This window comes from Cuculus canorus, chromosome 37 (assembly GCF_017976375.1).
Source record: "Cuculus canorus isolate bCucCan1 chromosome 37, bCucCan1.pri, whole genome shotgun sequence".
NCBI classification, from domain to species: Eukaryota; Metazoa; Chordata; class Aves; order Cuculiformes; family Cuculidae; genus Cuculus; species Cuculus canorus.
In genome coordinates this window covers 206,043-229,528 of record NC_071437.1, presented here as the reverse complement: position 1 = coordinate 229,528, position 23,486 = coordinate 206,043, and the positions used below count along the sequence as shown (strand labels likewise).

The window sequence follows — 23,486 nt, the reverse complement described above, 5'->3', positions numbered from 1 at the left end:
GTCACCTATGGGGTCCCCTTTGTCATTGGGGTCCCCTTCCCAACCCCATGGGGTGTCCCCTCCTCGTGTCCCCCCCGTGGGTCCCCCTGTCCCCCCCCTTTCCCGGTGGCGGTGACCCTTTGCCGCTGACCCGGGGAAGGCTGCGTCGGGGAGGCGCTTCCTGAGGAAACCCCGAGGCCACCGCGGCCACCACCGCGGCCACCGCGCCCACAGCCACCGCCGCCATCGCCACCATCGCAACAGCTCCCGGTGTCACCGCGACAGCGCCCGGTGTCACCGTCCCACCGCTAAGTGTCACCACCACGTGTGTGGTGGCACCTCGACAGCAACCAGGGCCACCGCGCAGTGCCCGGTGTCACCGTCACAGCAGCTACAGTCACCATCGCAGCGTCCGGTGTCACCACGACAGCAACCGGAGTCACCACCACATGTCCGGTGTCACCATCGCAGCACCTGGTGTCACTGTCCCGGTGCCCAGTGTCACCGCCGCAGCAACCGGTGTCACCGCACGGTGCCTTCTGTCACCATAACTTGCCCGCTGTCACCGTCACAGCACCGGTGCGGCCACCACCACGTGTCCAGTGTCACCGTCACGCGTCCGGTGCCACCACCGCAGCGCTCAGGAGTCATCACACAGGACCAGGTGTCACCGCAAGAACCGCTGCGCTACGGGGTACGTGCGCCACTCTCACAGGGGGTGGGGGTTCTGGGGTCACCATGGGGTCCTGGTTGGGGTCTGGGTGTCACCATGGGTCCCGGTTGGGGTCTGGGTGCCACCATGATCTTGGTTGAGATCTGGGTGCCACCATGGGTCCTGGTTGGGGTCTGGGTGCCACCAGGGGTCCCGGTTGAGATCTGGGTGCCACCATGGGTCCCAGTTGGGGTCTGGGTGCCACCATGATCCTGGTTGAGATCTGGGTGCCACCATGGGTCCCGGTTGGGGTCTGGGTGCCACCATGGGTCCCGGTTGGGGTCTGGGTGCCACCCCATGTCCCGGTTGGGGTCTGGGTGCCACCCCATGTCCCGGTTGGGGTCTGGGTGCTACCATGGGTCCCAGTTGGAGTCCAGGTCCCACTCCATGTCCCGGTTGGGGTCTGGGTGCCACCATGATCCTGGTTGGGGTCTGGGTGCCACTCCATGTCCTGGTTGGGGTCCAAATCCCACCCCATGTCCCAGTTGGGGTCTGGGTGCCACCATGGGTCCCGGTTGGAGTCCAGGTCCCACCCCATGTCCCGGTTGGGGTCTGGGTGCCACCATGATCCCGGTTGGAGTCCAGGTCCCACCCCATGTCCCGGTTGGGGTCTGGGTGCCACCATGGGTCCCAGTTGGAGTCCAGGTCCCACCCCATGTCCCAGTTGGGGTCTGGGTGCCACCATGATCCTGGTTGGGGTCCAGGTCCCACCCCATGTCCCGGTTGGGGTCTGGGTGCCACCCCATGTCCCAGTTGGGGTCCAAATCCCACCCCATGTCCCGGTTGGGGTCTGGGTGCTACCATGGGTCCCAGTTGGAGTCCAGATCCCACCCCATGTCCCAGTTGGGGTCTGGGTGCCACCATGGGTCCTGGTTGGAGTCCAGGTCCCACCCCATGTCCCAGTTGGGGTCTGGGTGCCACCATGATCCCGGTTGGGGTCTGGGTGCCACCATGGTCCTGGTTGAGATCTGGGTGCCACCATGGGTCCCGGGTGGAGTTCAGGTCCCACCCCATGTCCCGGTTGGGTTCTGGGTGCCACCATGATCCTGGTTGGGGTCTGGGTGCCACCCCATGTCCCAGTTGGGGTCTGGGTGCTACCATGGGTCCCAGTTGGAGTCCAGGTCCCACTCCATGTCCCGGTTGGGGTCTGGGTGCCACCATGGGTCCCAGTTGGAGTCCAGGTCCCACCCCATGTCCCAGTTGGGGTCTCGGTGCCACCATGGGTCCCAGTTGGAGTCCAGATCCCACCCCATGTCCCAGTTGGGGTCTGGGTGCCACCATGTCCCAGTTGGGGTCCAGATCCCACCCCATGTCCCAGTTGGGGTCTGGGTGCCACCATGATCCTGGTTGGGGTCTGAGTGCCACCCCATGTCCCGGTTGGGGTCCAAATCCCACCCCATGTCCCAGTTGGGGTCTGGGTGCTACCATGGGTCCCGGTTGGAGTCCAGGTCCCACCCCATGTCCCGGTTGGGGTCTGGGTGCCACCCCATGTCCCGGTTGGGGTCCAAATCCCACCCCATGTCCCGGTTGGGGTCTGGGTGCCACCATGTCCCAGTTGGGGTCCAGATCCCACCCCATGTCCCGGTTGGGGTCTGGGTGCCACCCCATGTCCCGGTTGGGGTCTGGGTGCCACCATGGGTCCCAGTTGGACTCCGGGTCCCACCCCATGTCCCGGTTGGGGTCTGGGTGCCACCATGGGTCCCGGTTGGACTCCGGGTCCCACCCCATGTCCCGGTTGTGTTTCTGGTGCCACCTCCCATCCCAGCTGAGATCCTGGTGCCACAGCTGTACCGCCGCCCTTCGGCAATGCCGCTGCTGAAGAAGACTCCAAAGGAGGAGGAGGAGGACGGGGACCCCTTTGCTGCCAACCCCGAGAGCCGGTACCGCCGCCGCGCCACGCTGGAGCGGTTGGTGGGATTGGCTCCCTTTGGCCGTGCCCGCCGTACGCCCACCAAGGATGGGGACGGCGACCGAGCGCGGCGACGCTCAGAGGATTTCGGGCTCTTGCGGCGTCTGCCAGGCTGGCGCAAGGCGGGCGAGGAGAACCTCAACGAGAGGCCCAAGAGGAGCTCGTTGTTGCGCCTGGCGCTGGGGCCGCGCGGGCACCGGGCATCGCTGGGTGACAGGAACGCTATGGGTGACGGTGACGGCAATGGGGACACCGAGAGGGACGGCGAGGAGCGGCATGAGGGGCGCGGGAAGGGCCGGGAACCGCTGTCGGGTGAGGGAACCGCGGTGGGTGTGGTGGGACAGAGGGATGGGGGCGTGGAACGGGAGATGGGGACGTGGGACATAAGGATGGGGACATGGGATGGGGACATGAGGACATGGGACGTGGGGATGGGGACGTGGGGTGTGGGACGTGGGGATAGGGATGGTGACGGGGACCTATGGACATTGGGGATGGGGACATGGGATGTGGGACGTGGGGGTAGGGATGGTGAAAGGGACCTATGGACATTGGGGATGGAGACATGGGATGTGGCCATGGGGACATGGGATGTGGAGATGGGGATGAGGACATGGGGTGTGGGACGTGGGCGTAGGGATGATGACAGGGACCTATGGACGTTGGGGATGGAGACATTGGATGTGGCCATGGGGACATGAGGACATGGGATGTGGACATGAGGACATGGGGTGTGGGAATGGGGACATGGGATGTGGCCATGGGGACATGAGGACATGGGACGTGGGGATGGGGACATGAGGACATGGGATGTGGGGATGGGGACATGGGGTGTGGGACGTGGGCGTAGGGATGATGATAGGGACCTATGGATATTGGGGATGGAGACATGGGATGTGGGAATGGGGACATGGGACATGGGATGTGGACATGAGGACATGGGATGTGGGGATGGGGACATGAGGACATGGGATGTGGACATGAGGACATGGGATGTGGAGATGAGGACATGGGATGTGGGAATGGGGACATGAGGACATGGGATGTGGAGATGGGGATGAGGACATGGGATGTGGGACGTGGGCGTAGGGATGATGATGGGGACCTATGGACATTGGGGATGGAGACATTGGATGTGGTGATGGGGACATGGGACATGGGACGTGGACATGAGGACATGGGATGTGGAGATGAGGACATGGGATGTGGGAATGGGGACATGAGGACATGGGATGTGGAGATGGGGATGAGGACATGGGGTGTGGGACGTGGGGGTAGGGATGATGACAGGGACCTATGGACATTGGGGATGGAGACATGGGATGTGGCCATGGGGACATGAGGACATGGGACGTGGGGATGGAGACATGGGACATGGGATGTGGGGATGAGGACATGGGATGTGGGACGTGGGCGTAGGGATGATGACGGGGACCTATGGATATTGGGGATGGAGACATGGGATGTGGCCATGGGGACATGGGATGTGGACATGAGGACATGGGATGTGGACATGAGGACATGGGATGTGGGAATGGGGACATGGGACATGGGATGTGGAGATGGGGATTGGGACGTGGGGTGTGGGACGTGGAGGTAGGGATGATGATAGGGACCTATGGATGCTGGGGATGGAGACATGGGACGTGGGGATGGGGACATGGGGTGTGGGACATGGGGGTAGGGATGATGACAGGGACCTATGGATGCTGGGGATGGAGACATGGGATGTGGGAATGGGGACATGGAACATGGGATGTGGACATGAGGACATGGGATGTGGGAATGGGGACATGGGACATGGGATGTGGACATGAGGACATGGGATGTGGAGATGGGGACATGGGACATGGGGTGTGGGACATGGGGGTAGGGACGATGATGGGGACCTATGGACATTGGGGATGGAGACATGGGATGTGGCCATGGGGACATGAGGACATGGGATGTGGAGATGGGGATGGGGACATGGGGTGTGGGATGTGGGGGTAGGGATGATGACAGGGACCTATGGATATTGGGGATGGAGACATGGGATGTGGCGATGGGGACATGGGACATGGGATGTGGACATGAGGACATGGGATGTGGGAATGGGGACATGAGGACATGGGATGTGGGGATGGGGACATGAGGACATGGGATGTGGAGATGGGGATGGGGACATGGGGTGTGGGACGTGGGGGTAGGGATGATGATAGGGACCTATGGGTATTGGGGATGGAGACATTGGATGTGGCCATGGGACATGAGGACATGGGACGTGGGGATGGGGACATGGAGTGTGGCCATGGGGACATGGGACATGGGATGTGGACATGAGGACATGAGGACATGGGATGTGGAGATGGGGATGAGGACATGGGGTGTGGGACGTGGGGGTAGGGATGATGATAGTGACCTATGGACATTGGGGATGGAGACATGGGATGTGGGAATGGCCTCAAAGGACTCGTGGGCAGAAGGATGGGGCCATGGTGACACCAGATAACGTGGGGCACAGGACGATGGTGGCCTTGGGCCATGGGCCATGGTGTGCCATGGTTGCCACCAGAGCTCCCCTGGATGCCCCTTTCCTCCAGTGCTGGAGATCCTGGAGCTGATCCAGCGGCGGGAGCTGGTGGTGGCAGATGAGCAGATCATCGCTCTGGAGGCCGAGTGCGTGGCGTCGGCACGCGCGGTGCCCGCGGGCGGCCGGCAGGTACGGGATGTGGCGTTGCTCTACGAGGCGCTCCTCGCCCAACTCTGGGCCGTGGTTGGCGAAGCGGTGCCGGCGGCGTGCCCGTACCCACCGCTACGCGCCGTAGTCCGTGTGTTGGAGCAAGAGGAGGCGGCGGATACGCGGCACCCACCGGGTACGCCGGGGCGGCCGCGGGCGCTTCGGCGCCGTTGGCAAGAAGCCGTTGGGCGCGCGGCGGGTGAGCGGTTGGCACAGGTGGCACCGGCGGCCGGGTTGGGGGCTCGGTTGGCAGCGTTGGCCGCCCGTATGGTGGGCGACCTCGGCACCGTCAGGTGTCACGTGGCACCCGCGTACCCACCGGAGTACGGCGCCTTCGGCGTCTACGCCCGCGGGTATCACCGGGCGCTGGCGCAGCAGCTGGCGGCGCTGGCACAGAGGCCGCTTTCCGTGCCCGACCTCTACCTACTGCTCGACTGGCACAGCAACACCTATCCCAGGTGAGAACCCGGTGCCACCCATGGGACCCCCGGTGCCACCCATGGGACCTCTCTGTGCCCCCATGGGACCCCCGGTGCCACCCATGGGACCCTTCTGTCACCCTGTGCACTGCTGTGCCACCCATGGGACTCCCTGTGCCACCCTTTGGACACCCCCGTGCCACCCATGGGACCTCTCATGCCCCAATGGGACCCCCCGTGCTACCCATGGGACCCCCTGTGCCACCCATGGGACCCCCGGTGCCACCCATGGGACCCTTCTGTCACCCTGTGCACTGCTGTGCCCCCCATGGGACTCCCTGTGCCACCCTTTGGACACCCCTGTGCCACCCATGGGACCCCTCTGTGCCCCAATGGGACCCCTCTGTCACCCTGTGTCACCCCTGGGACCCCTCTTACCCCCTGTTCCACCCATGGGACCCCCTGTGCCACCCTTTGGACACCCCTGTGCCACCCATGGGACCTCTCTGTGCCCCCATGGGACCCCTCTGTGCCCCCAATAGGACCCCTCTGTCACCCGGTGCCACCCCTGCGACCCCCCTTAACCCCCCTGCCACCCCAATGGGACCCCCTGTGCCACCCATGGGACCTCTCTGTCATCCTATGCACTCCTGTGCCCCCCGTGGGACTCCCTGTGCCACCCTTTGGACACCCCTGTGCCACCCATGGGACCTCTCTGTGCCCCAATGGGACCCCCGTGCCACCCATGGGACCTCTCTGTGCCCCCATGGGACCCCCGGTGCCACCCATGGGACCCTTCTGTCACCCTGTGCACTGCTGTGCCACCCATGGGACTCCCTGTGCCACCCTTTGGACACCCCTGTGCCACCCATGGGACCTCTCTGTGCCCCCAATGGGACCCCTGGGACCCCCCTTAACCCCCCTGCCACCCCAATGGGACCCCCTGTGCCACCCATGGGACCCCCGGTGCCACCCATGGGACCTCTCTGTCATCCTATGCACTCCTGTGCCCCCCATGGGACTCCCTGTGCCACCCTTTGGACACCCCTGTGCCACCCATGGGACCTCTCTGTGCCCCCAATGGGACCCCTCTGTGCCCCCAATGGGACCCCTCTGTCACCCGGTGTCACCCCTGCGACCCCCCTTAACCCCCCTGCCACCCCAATGGGACCCCCTGTGCCACCCATGGGACCCCCTGTGCCACCCATGGGACCTCTCTGTCATCCTATGCACTCCTGTGCCCCCCATGGGACTCCCTGTGCCACCCTTTGGACACCCCTGTGCCACCCATGGGACCTCTCTGTGCCCCAATGGGACCCCCGTGCCACCCATGGGACCTCTCTGTGCCCCCATGGGACCCCCGGTGCCACCCATGGGACCCTTCTGTCACCCTGTGCACTGCTGTGCCACCCATGGGACTCCCTGTGCCACCCTTTGGACACCCCTGTGCCACCCATGGGACCTCTCTGTGCCCCCAATGGGACCCCTGGGACCCCCCTTAACCCCCCTGCCACCCCAATGGGACCCCCTGTGCCACCCATGGGACCCCCGGTGCCACCCATGGGACCCTTCTGAACCCTGTGCACTGCTGTGCCACCCATGGGACTCCCTGTGCCACCCTTTGGACACCCCTGTGCCACCCATGGGACCTCTCTGTGCCCCCATGGGACCCCTCTGTGCCCCCAATGGGACCCCTCTGTCACCCGGTGCCACCCCTGGGACCCCCCCTTAACCCCCCTGCCACCCCAATGGGACCCCCTGTGCCACCCATGGGACCCCCTGTGCCACCCATGGGACCCTTCTGTCACCCTGTGCACTGCTGTGCCCCCCATGGGACTCCCTGTGCCACCCTTTGGACACCCCTGTGCCACCCATGGGACCCCTCTGTGCCCCCAATGGGACCCCTCTGTCACCCTGTGTAACTCCTGGGACCCCTCTTACCCCCTGTGCCACCCATGGGACCCCCTGTGCCACCCTTTGGACACCCTTGTGCCACCCATGGGACCTCTCTGTGCCCCCAATGGGACCCCTCTGTCACCCGGTGTCACCCCTGCGACCCCCCTTAACCCCCCTGCCACCCCAATGGGACCCCCTGTGCCACCCATGGGACCTCTCTGTCATCCTATGCACTCCTGTGCCCCCAGGGGACTCCCTGTGCCACCCTTTGGACACCCCTGTGCCACCCATGGGACCTCTCTGTGCCCCAATGGGACCCCTCTGTCACCCGGTGTCACCCCTGAGACCCCCCTTAACCCCCCTGCCACCCCAATGGGACCCCCTGTGCCACCCATGGGACCCCCTGTGCCACCCATGGGACCCTTCTGTCATCCTATGCACTCCTGTGCCCCCCATGGGACTCCCTGTGCCACATTTGGACACCCCCGTGCCACCCATGGGACCCCTCTGTCACCCGGTGCCACCCCTGGGACCCCCCTTAACCCCCCTGCCACCCCAATGGGACCCCCTGTGCCACCCATGGGACCCTTCTGTCACCCTGTGCACTGCTGTGCCACCCATGGGACTCCCTGTGCCACACTTTGGACACCCCTGTGCCACCCATGGGACCTCTCTGTGCCCCCATGGGACCCCCGGTGCCACCCATGGGACCCCCTGTGCCACCCATGGGACCTCTCTGTGCCCCCATGGGACCCCCGGTGCCACCCATGGGACCCTTCTGTCACCCTGTGCACTGCTGTGCCACCCATGGGACTCCCTGTGCCACCCTTTGGACACCCCTGTGCCACCCATGGGACCCCTCTGTGCCCCCAATGGGACCCCTCTGTCACCCGGTGTCACCCCTGGGACCCCTCTTACCCCCTGTGCCACCCATGGGACCCCTCTGTGCCCCCAATGGGACCCCTCTGTCACCCGGTGTCACCCCTGGGACCCCTCTTACCCCCTGTGCCACCCATGGGACCCCTCTGTGCCCCCAATGGGACCCCTCTGTCACCCGGTGTCACCCCTGGGACCCCTCTTACCCCCTGTGCCACCCATGGGACCCTTCTGTCACCCTGTGCACTGCAGTGCCACCCATGGGACTCCCTGTGCCACCCTTTGGACAACCCTGTGCCACCCATGGGACCCCTCTGTGCCCCCATGGGACCCCTCTGTCACCCGGTGTCACCCCTGGGACCCCTCTTAACCCCCTGCCACCCCAATGGGACCCCCTGTGCCACCCATGGGACCCTTCTGTCACCCTGTGCACTGCTGTGCCCCCCATGGGACCTCTCTGTGCCCCCATGGGACCCCTCTGTCACCCGGTGTCACCCCTGGGACCCCCCTTACCCTCTCTGCCCCCCATGGGACCCCTCTTTGCCCCAATGGGACCCCTCTGTCCCCCTGTGTCACCCCTGGGACCCCCCCTCACCCTTTCTGCCCCCCATGGGACCCCCTGTGCCCAAATGTGACCCCTCTGTCACCCCTGGGACCCCCTTCACCCCCTCTGCCCCCCATGGAACCCCCTGTGCCACCCATGGGACCCCTCTGTCCCCCTGTGTCACCCCTGGGACCCCCCCTCACCCTTTCTGCCCCCCATGGGACCCCCTTTGCCCATGGGATCCCCCGACCCCGCGTGTGTCCCCCCATTATCCCCCCCTTCTGTCCCCCTGTGTCCCTGGCACCCAGTGTCCCCTTCCGCCCCCCCTGTGCCCCATGGAACCCCCCCAGCACCCCATTATCCCCCCCCCCCCCGACCTCCTGCCATGGTGCCGTAGGGAGGTGTTGGGACACCCCGAAGTTGGGGCGCTGCTGCAGGCACAGGCGCTGGGACCCCTCCTGCCCCCCGAAAGCCAACGCGGCCTCGAGAGCTCCTGCATTGCCGCTGTCAAAGTACGGGAGTGGGATGGGACTGGGACTGGGATTGGACTGGGATGGGACTGGGATTGGACTGGGATGGGACTGGGACTGGGATAGGACTGGAATGGGACTGGGATTGGACTGGGATGGGACTGGGATTGGGATAGGACTGGAATGGGACTGGGATTGGACTGGAATGGGACTGGGATTGGACTGGGATGGGACTGGGATAGGACTGGAATGGGACTGGGATTGGACTGGGATGGGACTGGGATTGGGATAGGACTGGAATGGGACTGGGATTGGACTGGAATGGGACTGGGATTGGGATAGGACTGGAATGGGACTGGGATTGGACTGGGATGGGACTGGGACTGGGATAGGACTGGAATGGGACTGGGATGGGACTGGGACTGGGATAGGACTGGAATGGGACTGGGATTGGGATAGGACTGGAATGGGACTGGGATTGGACTGGGATGGGACTGGGATTGAGACAGGGATGGGGAATAGGGACTGCAATAGAACTGAGACGGGATGGGATTGCGCTGGAACTGGGATGAGACTGGGATGGGGAATAGAGATTGGGATGGGACTGGGATTGGGATAGGACTGGAATGGGACTGGGATTGGACTGGAATGGGACTGGGATTGAGACAGGGAAGGGGATGGGACTGGGAAAGAGACTGAGACGGGATGGGATTGCGCTGGAACTGGGATGAGACTGGGATGGGGAATAGAGATTGGGATGGGACTGGGACTGGGATTGGGATAGGACTGGAATGGGACTGGGAGGAGGGACTGGATGAGCGAGGGAACAAGACTGGAATGGGGAATGGGGACTGGGATGGCACTGGGGTGACCACCAGCATGGTACTGGGATGGGCACAAGGGTGGCACTGGTGTGGCACTGGGATGGGCACAAGGGTGGCACTGGTGTGGTACTGGGATGGGCACAAGGGTGGCACTGGTGTGGCACTGGGATGGGCACAAGGGTGGCGCTGGTGTGGCACTGGGATGGGCACAAGGGTGGCACTGGTGTGGCACTGGGATGGACACAAGGGTGGCACTGGTGTGGCACTGGGATGGGCACAAGGGTGGCACTGGTGTGGCACTGGGATGGACACAAGGGTGACGCTGGTGTGGCACTGGGATGGGCACAAGGGTGACGCTGGTGTGGCACTGGGATGGGCACAAGGGTGGCACTGGTGTGGCACTGGGATGGGCACAAGGGTGGCACTGGTGTGGCACTGGGATGGACACTGGTGTGGCACTGGTGTGGTACTGGGATGGACCACGTCCCCGTGCAGGCGAAGGTGGAGGTGGCAGTGGCACAGGAGCTGCAGCTCAGTGAGGACGCGTGGGCAGATGAGGCCTCCAGCCAAGACCTCCATGAGGGCCTGGCCACCCGTGTCACCGCCGTACGGACCTGCGTCCCCAGGGTGGTGGCCACATCCCCAGGGTGGTGGCCACATCCCTAGAGTGGTGGCCACATCCCTAGGGTGGTGGCCACATCCCTAGGGTGATGGTTGTGTCTCCAGAGGATTCCAGGGTGGTGGTGGCCATGCTCCTGGGGTGGTGACCACGTCCTTAGGGGACCCCAGGGTGGTGGCCACATCCCTAGGGTGGTGGCCACATCCCTAGAGTGATGGTTGTGTCTCCAGAGGATTCCAGGGTGGTGGTGGCCATGCTCCTGGGGTGGTGTCCATGTCCCCAGGGTGGTGGCCACATCCCTAGAGTGATGGTTGTGTCTCCAGAGGATTCCAGGGTGGTGGTGGCCATGCTCCTGGGGTGGTGACCACGTCCTTAGGGGACCCCAGGGTGGTGGCCACGTCACTAGGGTGGTGGCCACATCCCCAGGGTGGTGGCCACATCCCTAGGGTGATGGTTGTGTCTCCAGTGGGTTCCAGGGTGGTGGTGGCCATGCTCCTGGGGTGGTGGCCACGTCCTTAGGGGACCCCAGGGTGGTGGCCATGTCCCCAGGGTGGTGGCCACATCCCTAGAGTGATGGTTGTGTCTCCAGTGGATTCCAGGGTGGTGGTGGCCATGCTCCTGGGGTGGTGACCACGTCCTTAGGGGACCCCAGGGTGGTGTCCGTGTCCCTGGGGTGGTGGCCACATCCCTAGAGTGATGGTTGTGTCTCCAGAGGATTCCAGGGTGGTGGTGGCCATGCTCCTGGGGTGGTGACCACGTCCTTAGGGGACCCCAGGGTGGTGGCCACGTCGCTAGGGTGGTGGCCACATCCCCAGGGTGGTGGCCACATCCCTAGAGTGATGGTTGTGTCTCCAGAGGATTCCAGGGTGGTGGTGGCCATGCTCCTGGGGTGGTGACCACGTCCTTAGGGGACCCCAGGGTGGTGTCCATGTCCCTAGGGTGGTGGCCACATCCCTAGAGTGATGGTTGTGTCTCCAGAGGATTCCAGGGTGATGGTGGCCATGCTCCTGGGGTGGTGGCCACATCCCTAGGGTGGTGGCCACATCCCTAGAGTGATGGTTGTGTCTCCAGAGGATTCCAGGGTGGTGGTGGCCATGCTCCTGGGGTGGTGACCACGTCCTTAGGGGACCCCAGGGTGGTGGCCATGTCCCTAGGGTGGTGGCCACATCCCTAGAGTGGTGGTTGTGTCTCCAGAGGATTCCAAGGTGATGGTGGCCATGCTCCTGGGGTGGTGACCACGTCCTTAGGGGACCCCAGGGTGGTGGCCATGTCCCCAGGGTGGTGGCCACATCCCTAGGGTGATGGTTGTGTCTCCAGAGGATTCCAGGGTGGTGGTGGCCATGCTCCTGGGGTGGTGGCCATGCTCCTGGGGTGGTGACCACGTCCTTAGGGGACCCCAGGGTGGTGGCCATGTCCCCAGGGTGGTGGCCACATCCCCAGGGTGGTGGCCACATCCCTAGAGTGATGGTTGTGTCTCCAGAGGATTCCAGGGTGGTGGTGGCCATGCTCCTGGGGTGGTGACCACGTCCTTAGGGGACCCCAGAGTGGTGGCCACATCCCCAGGGTGGTGGCCACATCCCTAGAGTGATGGTTGTGTCTCCAGAGGATTCCAGGGTGGTGGTGGCCATGCTCCTGGGGTGGTGACCACGTCCTTAGGGGACCCCAGGGTGGTGTCCATGTCCCCAGGGTGGTGTCCATGTCCTCAGGGTGGTGGCCACATCCCTAGAGTGATGGTTGTGTCTCCAGAGGATTCCAGGGTGGTGGTGGCCATGCTCCTGGGGTGGTGACCACGTCCTTAGGGGACCCCAGAGTGGTGGCCACATCCCCAGGGTGGTGGCCACATCCCCAGGGTGGTGGCCACATCCCTAGGGTGATGGTTGTGTCTCCAGTGGATTCCAGGGTGGTGGTGGCCATGCTCCTGGGGTGGTGACCCCGTCCTTAGGGGACCCCAGGGTGGTGGCCATGTCCCCAGGGTGGTGGCCACATCCCTAGGGTGATGGTTGTGTCTCCAGTGGGTTCCAGGGTGATGGTGGCCATGCTCCTGGGGTGGTGACCACGTCCTTAGGGGACCCCAGGGTGGTGGCCATGTCCCTAGGGTGGTGGCCACATCCCTAGGGTGGTGGCCACATCCCTAGAGTGGTGGTTGTGTCTCCAGTGGATTCCAGGGTGGTGGTGGCCATGCTCCTGGGGTGGTGACCACGTCCTTAGGGGACCCCAGGGTGGTGGCCATGTCCCTGGGGTGGTGGCCACATCCCTAGAGTGGTGGTTGTGTCTCCAGAGGATTCCAGGGTGGTGGTGGCCATGCTCCTGGGGTGGTGACCACGTCCTTAGGGGACCCCAGGGTGGTGGCCATGTCCCTAGGGTGGTGGCCACATCCCTAGGGTGGTGGTTGTGTCTCCAGTGGATTCCAAGGGGTTGGTGGCCATGCTCCTGGGGTGGTGACCACGTCCTCAGGGGACAACCTGAGGCTGTGGCTGTGTCCCAAGGGTGGTGGCTACATCTCCAGGGGATTCCAAGGTGGTGGTAGCCGTGTCCCTGGGTTAGTGGCCACGTCCCCAGGGCAGTGGTTGTGCCCTCACCCCAGAATCCCTGTGCCTTCAGCTCCTGAGGGCACACGTGGACCGAGCACCCCAGATCACCCCCGAGTTCGGAATGGAGATGGCGCAGAGCCTTCTGGGTGTGTTGGTGGCCTTCCTGCACAGGTGGGGACATGGGGACATGGGGACAAGAGAGGGGATGAGGAGACATGGGGGGACAAGAGGACAGAAGGGGGCCCAAGGCGGGGAGATAAGAAGGGGAGATGAGGACAAGGGGGGCACAGGGACATCTGGATGGGGCCATGGTGGCCCTGGGGTGGGCTCAAAGTCTTAGGGATGGGAGGGGACACGGCTGGGGACATTGGTAAGGGACAAAGATGAGGGTGGTACCTGGGTGCTGGGCCTCCTGGATGCCAGTGTCCCCTGGGTGCTGGTGTCCCACGAGTACCGATGTCCCGTGGGACATCACCACGGACATCATGGTGATGTCCCATGATCTCCTGCATGTTGATGTCCTTCTGGGTCCCTTGGTTGTTCGTGTCCCCTGGGCGCGGGTCCCCGTGGTGCCAAGGCGGGTGAGATGTGTGTGGTGCCTCAGTTTCCAGCGCAAGGTAGAACGGTTCCTGGAAGCCCCCGGTGAAGCCACGCCACCTGATGGTGCCACCGGCCGGGCCATTGGCCTCGTCAACTGTTGCCCCCCGTTCAGGTGAGGGCATCCCAAGAAACGTCCCCTTCCTTCGGGGTTCCTAGCGGCACCCGCTGACCCCCAACCTGTGGCAGGGCCTTCACCGAGCGCCTAGCACAGTTTGGACATCCAGAGAGCGAGGAGCTCCAGCGCCAGGCCCACGCCGCCCTGGACAAGGTGACCCGGCTCTGCAACCACATCCTCACCCAACACCTCTTTGAGGATCTCAAGGTGCCCATACGGTGTGGAACAACCTGGGGAGATATCGGCCAGTGAGGGACACCAGGGCACAATGGTCATGGTGACCATCGTTTGAGTGTTGAACTGGGAGATGCCCATGGGTGCAATGGTCATGGTGACCATCGTTTGAGGGTTGAACTGGGAGATGCCCATGGGTGCAATGGTCATGGTGACCATCGTTTGAGTGTTGAACTGGGAGATGCCCATGGGTGCAATGGTCATGGTGACCATCGTTTGAGTGTTGAACTGGGAGATGCCCATGGGTGCAATGGTCATGGTGACCATCGTTTGAGGGTTGAACTGGGAGATGCCCATGGGTGCAATGGTCATGGTGACCATCGTTTGAGGTTTGAACTGGGAGATGCCCATGGATGCAATGGTCATGGTGTCCATCGTTTGAGTGTTGAACTGGGAGATGCCCATGGATGCAATGGTCATGGTGACCATCGTTTGAGTGTTGAACTGGGAGATGCCCATGGCTGCAATGGTCATGGTGACCATCGTTTGAGTGTTGAACTGGGAGATGCCCATGGCTGCAATGGTCATGGTGACCATCGTTTGAGTGTTGAACTGGGAGATGCCCATGGATGCAATGGTCATGGTGACCATCGTTTGAGTGTTGAACTGGGAGATGCCCATGGATGCAATGGTCATGGTGACCATCGTTTGAGGGTTGAACTGGGAGATGCCCATGGCTGCAATGGTCATGGTGACCATCGTTTGAGGGTTGAACTGGAAGATGCCCATGGGTGCAATGGTTATGGTGACCATCGTTTGAGGGTTGAACTGGGAGATGCCCATGGGTGCAATGGTTATGGTGACCATCGTTTGAGTGTTGGACTGGGAGATGCCCATGGGTGCAATGGTCATGGTGACCATCGTTTGAGTGTTGAACTGGGAGATGCCCATGGGTGCAATGGTTATGGTGTCCATCCATTGGGTTCTGAGCCACAGGACATCCATGGGGGTGATGGTCGTGCTGCCCATCTGCTGGGCATTGAGCCAGGGTGATGGTTATGGTGCCCATGGGTTGGGTACTGATCTGGGTGATGCCCATGGTGGCAGTGCCCATGGTGCCCATCAGTTGGGTGCTGAGCTGGTAGACACCTGTTGGCGCGATGGTCATGGTGCCCTTAAGTTGAGTGCGGAAGGATGGTGATGTCCATGGGTGCGATGGTCATCTTGGGTCCCAATCTGAGTGATGTCCATGGATGCAATGGTCGTGGTGCCCATCCCTTGGGTCCTGATCCAAGTGATGTTTATGGGTGCAATGGTTATGGTGCCCATGTGTTGGGTGATGCCCACGGCTGCACTTCTCCAAGTGACAGTTCTCCATCCCACCCCTTGGGATACCACTCGTGGGTGCTGGGACAGCCACCCACCCACCCATCTTCTCCCCTTCCCAGCCTTACTTCAACAAGCTGATGAAGCGCAAATGGCTCACAAGCTCCGACGCCTTCGACACCATTGTGATGCTCATCACCAGCTTCTCCCAGAAGCTTCGTCCGCTGCGCCCTGAGCCCTACCAGGTAGGTACCAATCTTCCTGGTGACATCAGTAAAGCCTTTGACACGGTTTCTCACAGCATTCTGCTTCAGAAACTGTCAACCTCCGGCCTGGATGGGACACTCTCCTGGGTTGGAAACGGGTTGGATGGCCCAGAGAGTGGTGGTCAATGGAGTTAACTCCAGTTGGAGACCACTTCTAAGTGAGGTTCCTCAGGGCTCGGTGCTGGTCCAGCTCTGTCCAATGTCTTTATCAATGACCTGGATGAAGGCATGGAGTGCGCCCTCAGCGAGTTTGTGGGTGACACTGAGCTGGGAGGATCTGCTGGAGGGTAGGGAGGCTCCAAAGGGATCGGAACGGGGTGGATGGATGGGATGAGACCAATGGATGAGGTTCTACAAGGCCAAACGCCGGGTCCTGCGCTTGGGGCACAACAACCCTGTGCAGCTCCAGACTGGGGGAAGAGTGGAGAGCTGCACGGAAGAGAAGGACCTGGAGGTGATGGTTGACATCCAACTGACCATGAGCCAGCAGTGTGCCCAGGTGGCCAAGAAGGCCAACGGCATCTTGGCTTGGATCAGAAATGGGGTCACCAGAAGGTCCAGGGAGGTTATTCTCCCTCTGTACTCGGCACTGGTGAGACCGCACCTCGAATACTGTGTTCAGTTCTGGACCCCTCACCACGAGAAGGACGTTGAGGCTCTGGAGGTGTCCAGAGAAGAGCAACGAAGCTGCTGAGGGGCTGGAGAACATCTTCTGAGGAGCATCTGAGGGACCTGGGGTTGTTCAGCCTGGAGGAGACCTTATTGCTCTCTCCAACTGCCTGAAAGGAGAGTGTGGAGAGGAGGGAGTTGGGCTCTTCTCCCAAGTGATGAGGACGGGATAAGAGGGAATGGCCTGAAGATCCACCAGGAGAGGTTCAGGTTGGACATCATGAAAAAGTTCTTCACAGAAAGAGTCATGGGGCACTGGAACAGCTGCCCAGGGAGGTGGTGGAGTCACCATCCCTGGAGGTGTTTAAGGAACGTGTGGAAGTCCTTGGAGACATGGCTTAGGGAGCGTTGGGAACGGTTGGATGCGATGATCCAGTGGGTCCTTTCCAACCTGGCGGTGATTCGGTGACACGCATTAACCCTTGTGCCACAGGTGCTGGTGAGCGAGGTGCACCGGCGGGTGCTCATCGAGTACGTGCGGCCGCTGCTGCAGGTGCGCTTGGTCTGCACCTCGGCCAAGATGCGGACCCGGGTGGCTGCGCGCCTCGGAGATGAAGCCCGGCAGCTCAGGGAGCTCTTCAACCGCTTGGTGAGACTACTATCCCCCACCCATGGGTGCTCACGGTGACCAAGCGTTGGGTGCTGAGCTGGGGGGACAACCATGGATGCCATGGTCATGGTGTGCATTGGATGGGTATTGAGCCAGCGATGACACCCATGGGTGCAATGGTCATGGTGCCCATCGGTTGGGTATTGAGCCAGCGATGACACCCATGGGTGCAATGGTCATGGTGCCCATCGGTTGGGTATTGAGCCAGCGATGACACCCATGGGTGCAATGGTCATGGTGCCCATCGGTTGGGGATTGAGCCAGCGATGACACCCATGGGTGCAACGGTCATGGTGCCCATCAGTTGGGTATTGAGCCAGCGATGACACCCATGGGTGCAATGGTCACGGTGCCCATCGGTTGGGGATTGAGCCAGCGATGACACCCATGGGTGCAATGGTCATGGTGCCCATCGGTTGGGTATTGAGTCAGTGATGACACCCATGGGTGCAATGGTCATGGTGCCCATCAGTTGGGTATTGAGCCAGCGATGACACCCATGGGTGCAATGGTCATGGTGCCCATCGGTTGGGTATAGAGTCAGCGATGACACCCATGGGTGCAATAGTCATGGTGCCCATCGGTTGGGTATTGAGTCAGCGATGACACCCATGGGTGCAATGGTCATGGTGCCCATCAGTTGGGTATTGAGCCAGCGATGACACCCATGGGTGCAACGGTCATGGTGCCCATCGGTTGGGTATTGAGCCAGCGATGACACCCATGGGTGCAATGGTCATGGTGCCCATCGGTTGGGTATTGAGCCAGCGATGACACCCATGGGTGCAATGGTCATGGTGCCCATCGGTTGGGGATTGAGCCAGCGATGACACCCATGGGTGCAATGGTCATGGTGCCCATCGGTTGGGGATTGAGCCAGCGATGACACCCATGGGTGCAATAGTCATGGTGCCCATCAGTTGGGTATTGAGCCAGCGATGACACCCATGGGTGCAATGGTCATGGTGCCCATCGGTTGGGGATTGAGCCAGCGATGACACCCATGGGTGCAATGGTCATGGTGCCCATCGGTTGGGTATTGAGTCAGCGATGACACCCATGGGTGCAATGGTCATGGTGCCCATCGGTTGGGTATTGAGCCAGCGATGACACCCATGGGTGCAATGGTCATGGTGCCCATCGGTTGGGTATTGAGTCAGCGATGACACCCATGGGTGCAATGGTCATGGTGCCCATCGGTTGGGGATTGAGCCAGCGATGACACCCATGGGTGCAATGGTCATGGTGCCCATCGGTTGGGGATTGAGCCAGCGATGACACCCATGGGTGCAATGGTCATGGTGCCCATCGGTTGGGTATAGAGTCAGCGATGACACCCATGGGTGCAATGGTCATGGTGCCCATCGGTTGGGGATTGAGTCAGCGATGACACCCATGGGTGCAATGGTCATGGTGCCCATCGGTTGGGTATTGAGCCAGCGATGACACCCATGGGTGCAACGGTCATGGTGCCCATCGGTTGGGGATTGAGGCAGCGATGACACCCATGGGTGCAATGGTCATGGTGCCCATCGGTTGGGTATTGAGCCAGCGATGACACCCATGGGTGCAATGGTCATGGTGCCCATCGGTTGGGTATTGAGCCAGCGATGACACCCATGGGTGCAATGGTCATGGTGCCCATCGGTTGGGGATTGAGTCAGCGATGACACCCATGGGTGCAATGGTCATGGTGCCCATCGGTTGGGTATTGAGGCAGCGATGACACCCATGGGTGCAATGGTCATGGTGCCCATCGGTTGGGTATTGAGTCAGCGATGACACCCATGGGTGCAATGGTCATGGTGCCCACCGGTTGGGTATTGAGCCAGCGATGACACCCATGGGTGCAATGGTCATGGTGCCCATCGGTTGGGGATTGAGCCAGCGATGACACCCATGGGTGCAATGGTCATGGTGCCCATCGGTTGGGTATCGAGCCAGCGATGACACCCATGGGTGCAATGGTCATGGTGCCCATCGGTTGGGTATTGAGCCAGCGATGACACCCATGGGTGCAATGGTCATGGTGCCCATCGGTTGGGTATTGAGCCAGCGATGACACCCATGGGTGCAATGGTCATGGTGCCCATCGGTTGGGGATTGAGCCAGCGATGACACCCATGGGTGCAATGGTCATGGTGCCCATCGGTTGGGTATCGAGCCAGCGATGACACCCATGGGTGCAATGGTCATGGTGCCCATCGGTTGGGGATCGAGCCAGCGATGACACCCATGGGTGCAATGGTCATGGTGCCCATCGGTTGGGTATCGAGCCAGCGATGACACCCATGGGTGCAATGGTCATGGTGCCCATCGGTTGGGGATTGAGCCAGCGATGACACCCATGGGTGCAATGGTCATGGTGCCCATCGGTTGGATATTGAGCCAGCGATGACACCCATGGGTGCAATGCTCATGGTGCCCATCAGTTGGGTATTGAACCAGCGATGACACCCATGGGTGCAATGGTCATGGTGCCCATCGGTTGGGTATCGAGTCAGCGATGACACCCATGGGTGCAATGGTCATGGTGCCCATCGGTTGGGGATTGAATCAGCGATGACACCCATGGGTGCAATGGTCATGGTGCCCATCGGTTGGGTATTGAATCAGCGATGACACCCATGGGTGCAATGGTCATGGTGCCCATCAGTTGGGTATTGAGTCAGCGATGACACCCATGGGTGCAATGGTCATGGTGCCCATCGGTTGGGTATTGAGTCAGCGATGACACCCATGGGTGCAATGGTCATGGTGCCCATCGGTTGGGTATTGAGTCAGCGATGACACCCATGGGTGCAATGGTCATGGTGCCCATCGGTTGGGTATTGAGCCAGCGATGACACCCATGGGTGCAATGGTCATGGTGCCCATCAGTTGGGGATTGAGCCAGCGATGACACCCATGGGTGCAATGGTCATGGTGCCCATCGGTTGGGGATTGAGTCAGCGATGACACCCATGGGTGCAATGGTCATGGTGCCCATCGGTTGGGGATTGAGCCAGCTATGACACCCATGGGTGCAATGGTCATGGTGCCCATCGGTTGGGTACTGAGCCAGCGATGACACCCATGGGTGCAATGCCCATCAATTGGATGTTGAGCTGGGTGACACCCATGGGTGCAATGGTCATGGTGCCCATTGGCTGGTGTGGATCTGGGTGGTCTATGATGGCCACCATGGCTGTCCTTGGGTGGAGGGTGGACAGCACTGAGATCTTCTGCTCTGTCAGGATTCGGCCTCGCCCTGGCTGGACTCAGTGGTACCACGGCTGCGGGAGCTGCTGGTGCTGGAGGACACAGCGGCCCTTCAGATGGAGGTGGGCGTCCTGGTGAGGGACTTCCCTGATGTCCGGTGAGTGCTGGCACCCGGCGGTGGGGTGGAATGACCAGAGGGTGACACCACAACTCCATAGGGACATAAGCGGGGTGGCATTTGCCCCCACAGCCACCGGAGTTGGGTAGAGATGGCCATCGAGATGCCACCTCCCCATAGAGAACCTGTGGGGAGGACACAGTGTCCCCATGGGGCACCGATGCCGGGTGACAGGACGTCGCATCCGTCCTTCCCAGCAGCTCCCGCCCAACTGCCGGTCTATCCTGGCCGCCCGCCGGGAAGTGGCCTCGGCTTCACGCCAAGTCCCCTCCCTGTCCCCGAGTCCCGTTGGGGACCGGTGGCACGCGTAGTCCAGCAGGAACCAAAGTCCTGGCTGGAACTGGGACCAGTTAAAGCCGGGGACAGGGGCTATGGGGCCACCACACGGGTATGGGATGGGGACACGGGGAGTGAGGACGCGGTGTGGTAGCCATGGAGGTGGGATGGGGACATGGGATGAGGGCGTAGGATGGGGCTATGGGGCTGGGACACGGGGGATGAGAAGATGGGTTGGGGACGTTAGAGGTGGGAAGATGGGAGACGGGGACATGGGGTGTGGGCACAGGGAGTGGGGACAGAGGGGATGGGAACGTGAGGGACTGAGGACATCCGATGGGGACACAAGGGTTGGAGGCAAGGGGTGGGGAGATAAGGGTAGGAGACACTGGGGCTGGGGACAAGGGTTGGGGACACCGGAGATGGGGACATAGGAGATGGGAACATGAGATGGGGACAGAAGGGATGGAGACACAGGCTGGGGACAAAGGTTGGGGACACCAGAGATGGGGGACAAGGGTTGGGGACACCAGAGATGGGGGGACAAGGGTTGGGGACACCAGAGATGGGGACATAGGAGATGGGAACATGAGATGGGGACAGAAGGGATGGAGACACAGGCTGGGGACAAGGGCTGGGGACACCAGGGATGGGGACACAGGAGATGGGAACATGAGATGGGGACAGAAGGGTTGGGGACACCAGAGATGGGGACACAGGAGATGGGAACATGAGATGGGGACGGAAGGGATGGAGACACAGGCTGGGGACAAAGGTTGGGGACACCAGAGATGGGGACATGAGATGGGGACAGAAGGGATGGAGACACCGGCTGGGGACAAAGGTTGGGGACACCAGAGATGGGGACATGAGATGGGGACAGAAGGGATGGAGACACAGGCTGGGGACAAAGGTTGGGGACACCAGAGATGGGAACATGAGATGGGGACAGAAGGGATGGAGCCACAGGCTGGGGACACAGGGAATGCAGCCATGGGAAGAGGGCACGGGGGATGGAGACATGGGATGGGGACATAGCGGTTGAGGCCACGCAACGGGGCCACAGACCAGGACTCGCTTGAGGGTTGGGTGCCACCCCTGACATCCAACGGCGTCTCCATCCCTGGATATTCCCATCCCGCAGGCGCAAGCACGTGGCGGCGGTGCTGGACGTTCGAGGGCTGCGGAGCCACGCGGCGCGGCAGGAGATCCTGGCGGTGGTGCAGGACCTGGAGCAGAGTGAAGCCGAGCCCGAGCTCCCGCGCCAACGCGCCTTCTTCTCCGAGCTGCCGGTGGCCCGCGAGGTGCGATGTCTTCCTTTCCAGCTGCCACGCTTAGCGCGGCTCTCGCGCCTCCGCCTGCGCCGCCAGCACCCGCAGCCGCGGCTCTGAGCACCTTAGGGTGCTGTGACCCCAGCGATGCTATCGGGGCTACACCCCAAATCCAGGTATGGGACTCCCTCAGAGAAGGGTTGAACGCTGCACCCCAAAAGCTGGGTGCTGAGCCCAAATCAGGATGCTTGGACTTTCCCCCCCTAGAGCAGGGTTCAATGCTGAACCCCAAAACTGAGTGCTGAGCTGCCCCCAAGGCTGGGCTCAGCGCTGCACCCCAAATGGAGACGCTGGGCTCCCCCCAAGATTGGGTTCAATCCTGAGTGCGGTGCTGTGCCCTCAATGTGGGCACTGCCCCTCCGTCCCCTCTCCGCTGGGTATAAACCGCGTTGATGAACATTGGAGCGATTAAACGTCCTTTGGTCCTTGGTGGTGGGGACAGGGGACACCAGGATGGGGACATGGGGATATCCCTATGGACAGAGGATGGGGACACCAGGATGGGGACATGGGGCTATCTCCATGGGCAAAGGATGGGGACACCAGGATGGGGACATAAGGACAGGGGACATGGGGCTATCCCCATGGACAAAGGATGGGGACACCAGGATGGGGACACCAGGATGGGGACACCAGGATGGGGACATAAGGACAGGGGACATGGGGCTATCGCTATGGACAAAGGATGGGGACACCAGGATGGGGACACCAGGATGGGGACATGGGGCTATCGCTATGGACAAAGGATGGGGACACCAGGATGGGGACACCAGGATGGGGACATGGGGCTATCGCTATGGACAAAGGATGGGGACACCAGGATGGGGACATGAGGACAGGGGACATGGGGCTATCCCTATGGACAGAGGATGGGGACACCAGGATGGGGACACCAGGATGGGGACATGGGGCTATCGCTATGGACAAAGGATGGGGACACCAGGATGGGGACATAAGGACAGGGGACATGGGGCTATCCCCATGGACAGAGGATGGGGACACCAGGATGGGGACATAAGGACAGGGGACATGGGGCTATCCCCATGGACAAAGGATGGGGACACCAGGATGGGGACACCAGGATGGGGACATGGGGATATCTCCATGGGCAAAGGATGGGGACACCAGGATGGGGACATAAGGACAGGGGACATGGGGCTATCCCCATGGACAGAGGATGGGGACACCAGGATGGGGACATGGGGCTATCGCTATGGACAAAGGATGGGGACACCAGGATGG

At 61.8% G+C, this 23,486-nt stretch overlaps 1 protein-coding gene across 2 annotated transcripts; it reads left to right on the top strand.

The window, feature by feature from the left end:
- Nucleotides 1-266: 266 nt before the first annotated feature.
- Nucleotides 267-22,656, top strand: EXOC3L2 (exocyst complex component 3 like 2). Of its 2 annotated transcripts, XM_054052978.1 has the most exons (12): nucleotides 267-673; nucleotides 2,457-2,912; nucleotides 5,183-5,777; nucleotides 9,452-9,566; nucleotides 10,844-10,954; nucleotides 13,569-13,669; nucleotides 14,103-14,210; nucleotides 14,285-14,420; nucleotides 15,836-15,958; nucleotides 17,082-17,237; nucleotides 20,495-20,616; nucleotides 22,058-22,656. In XM_054052978.1, the coding sequence occupies exons 2-12, from the start codon at nucleotides 2,498-2,500 to the stop codon at nucleotides 22,302-22,304; spliced, it is 2,229 nt and encodes a 742-aa protein (XP_053908953.1). In that variant the 5' UTR covers nucleotides 267-673; nucleotides 2,457-2,497; the 3' UTR covers nucleotides 22,305-22,656. The 2 variants fall into 2 exon arrangements, with proteins under 2 accessions (XP_053908953.1, XP_053908954.1); XM_054052979.1 differs by lacking the exon at nucleotides 17,082-17,237.
- Nucleotides 22,657-23,486: the final 830 nt, after the last annotated feature.

Coding starts and splice junctions, on each gene's coding strand:
- EXOC3L2 (XM_054052978.1), top strand. CDS start 2,498: ATGCCGCTGCTGAAGAAGACTCCAAAGGAGGAGGAGGAGGACGGGGAC. Junction 9,567..10,843: donor CCTGCATTGCCGCTGTCAAA/GTACGGGAGTGG, acceptor GTCCCCGTGCAG/GCGAAGGTGGAGGTGGCAGT. Junction 15,959..17,081: donor TGCGCCCTGAGCCCTACCAG/GTAGGTACCAAT, acceptor CTTGTGCCACAG/GTGCTGGTGAGCGAGGTGCA.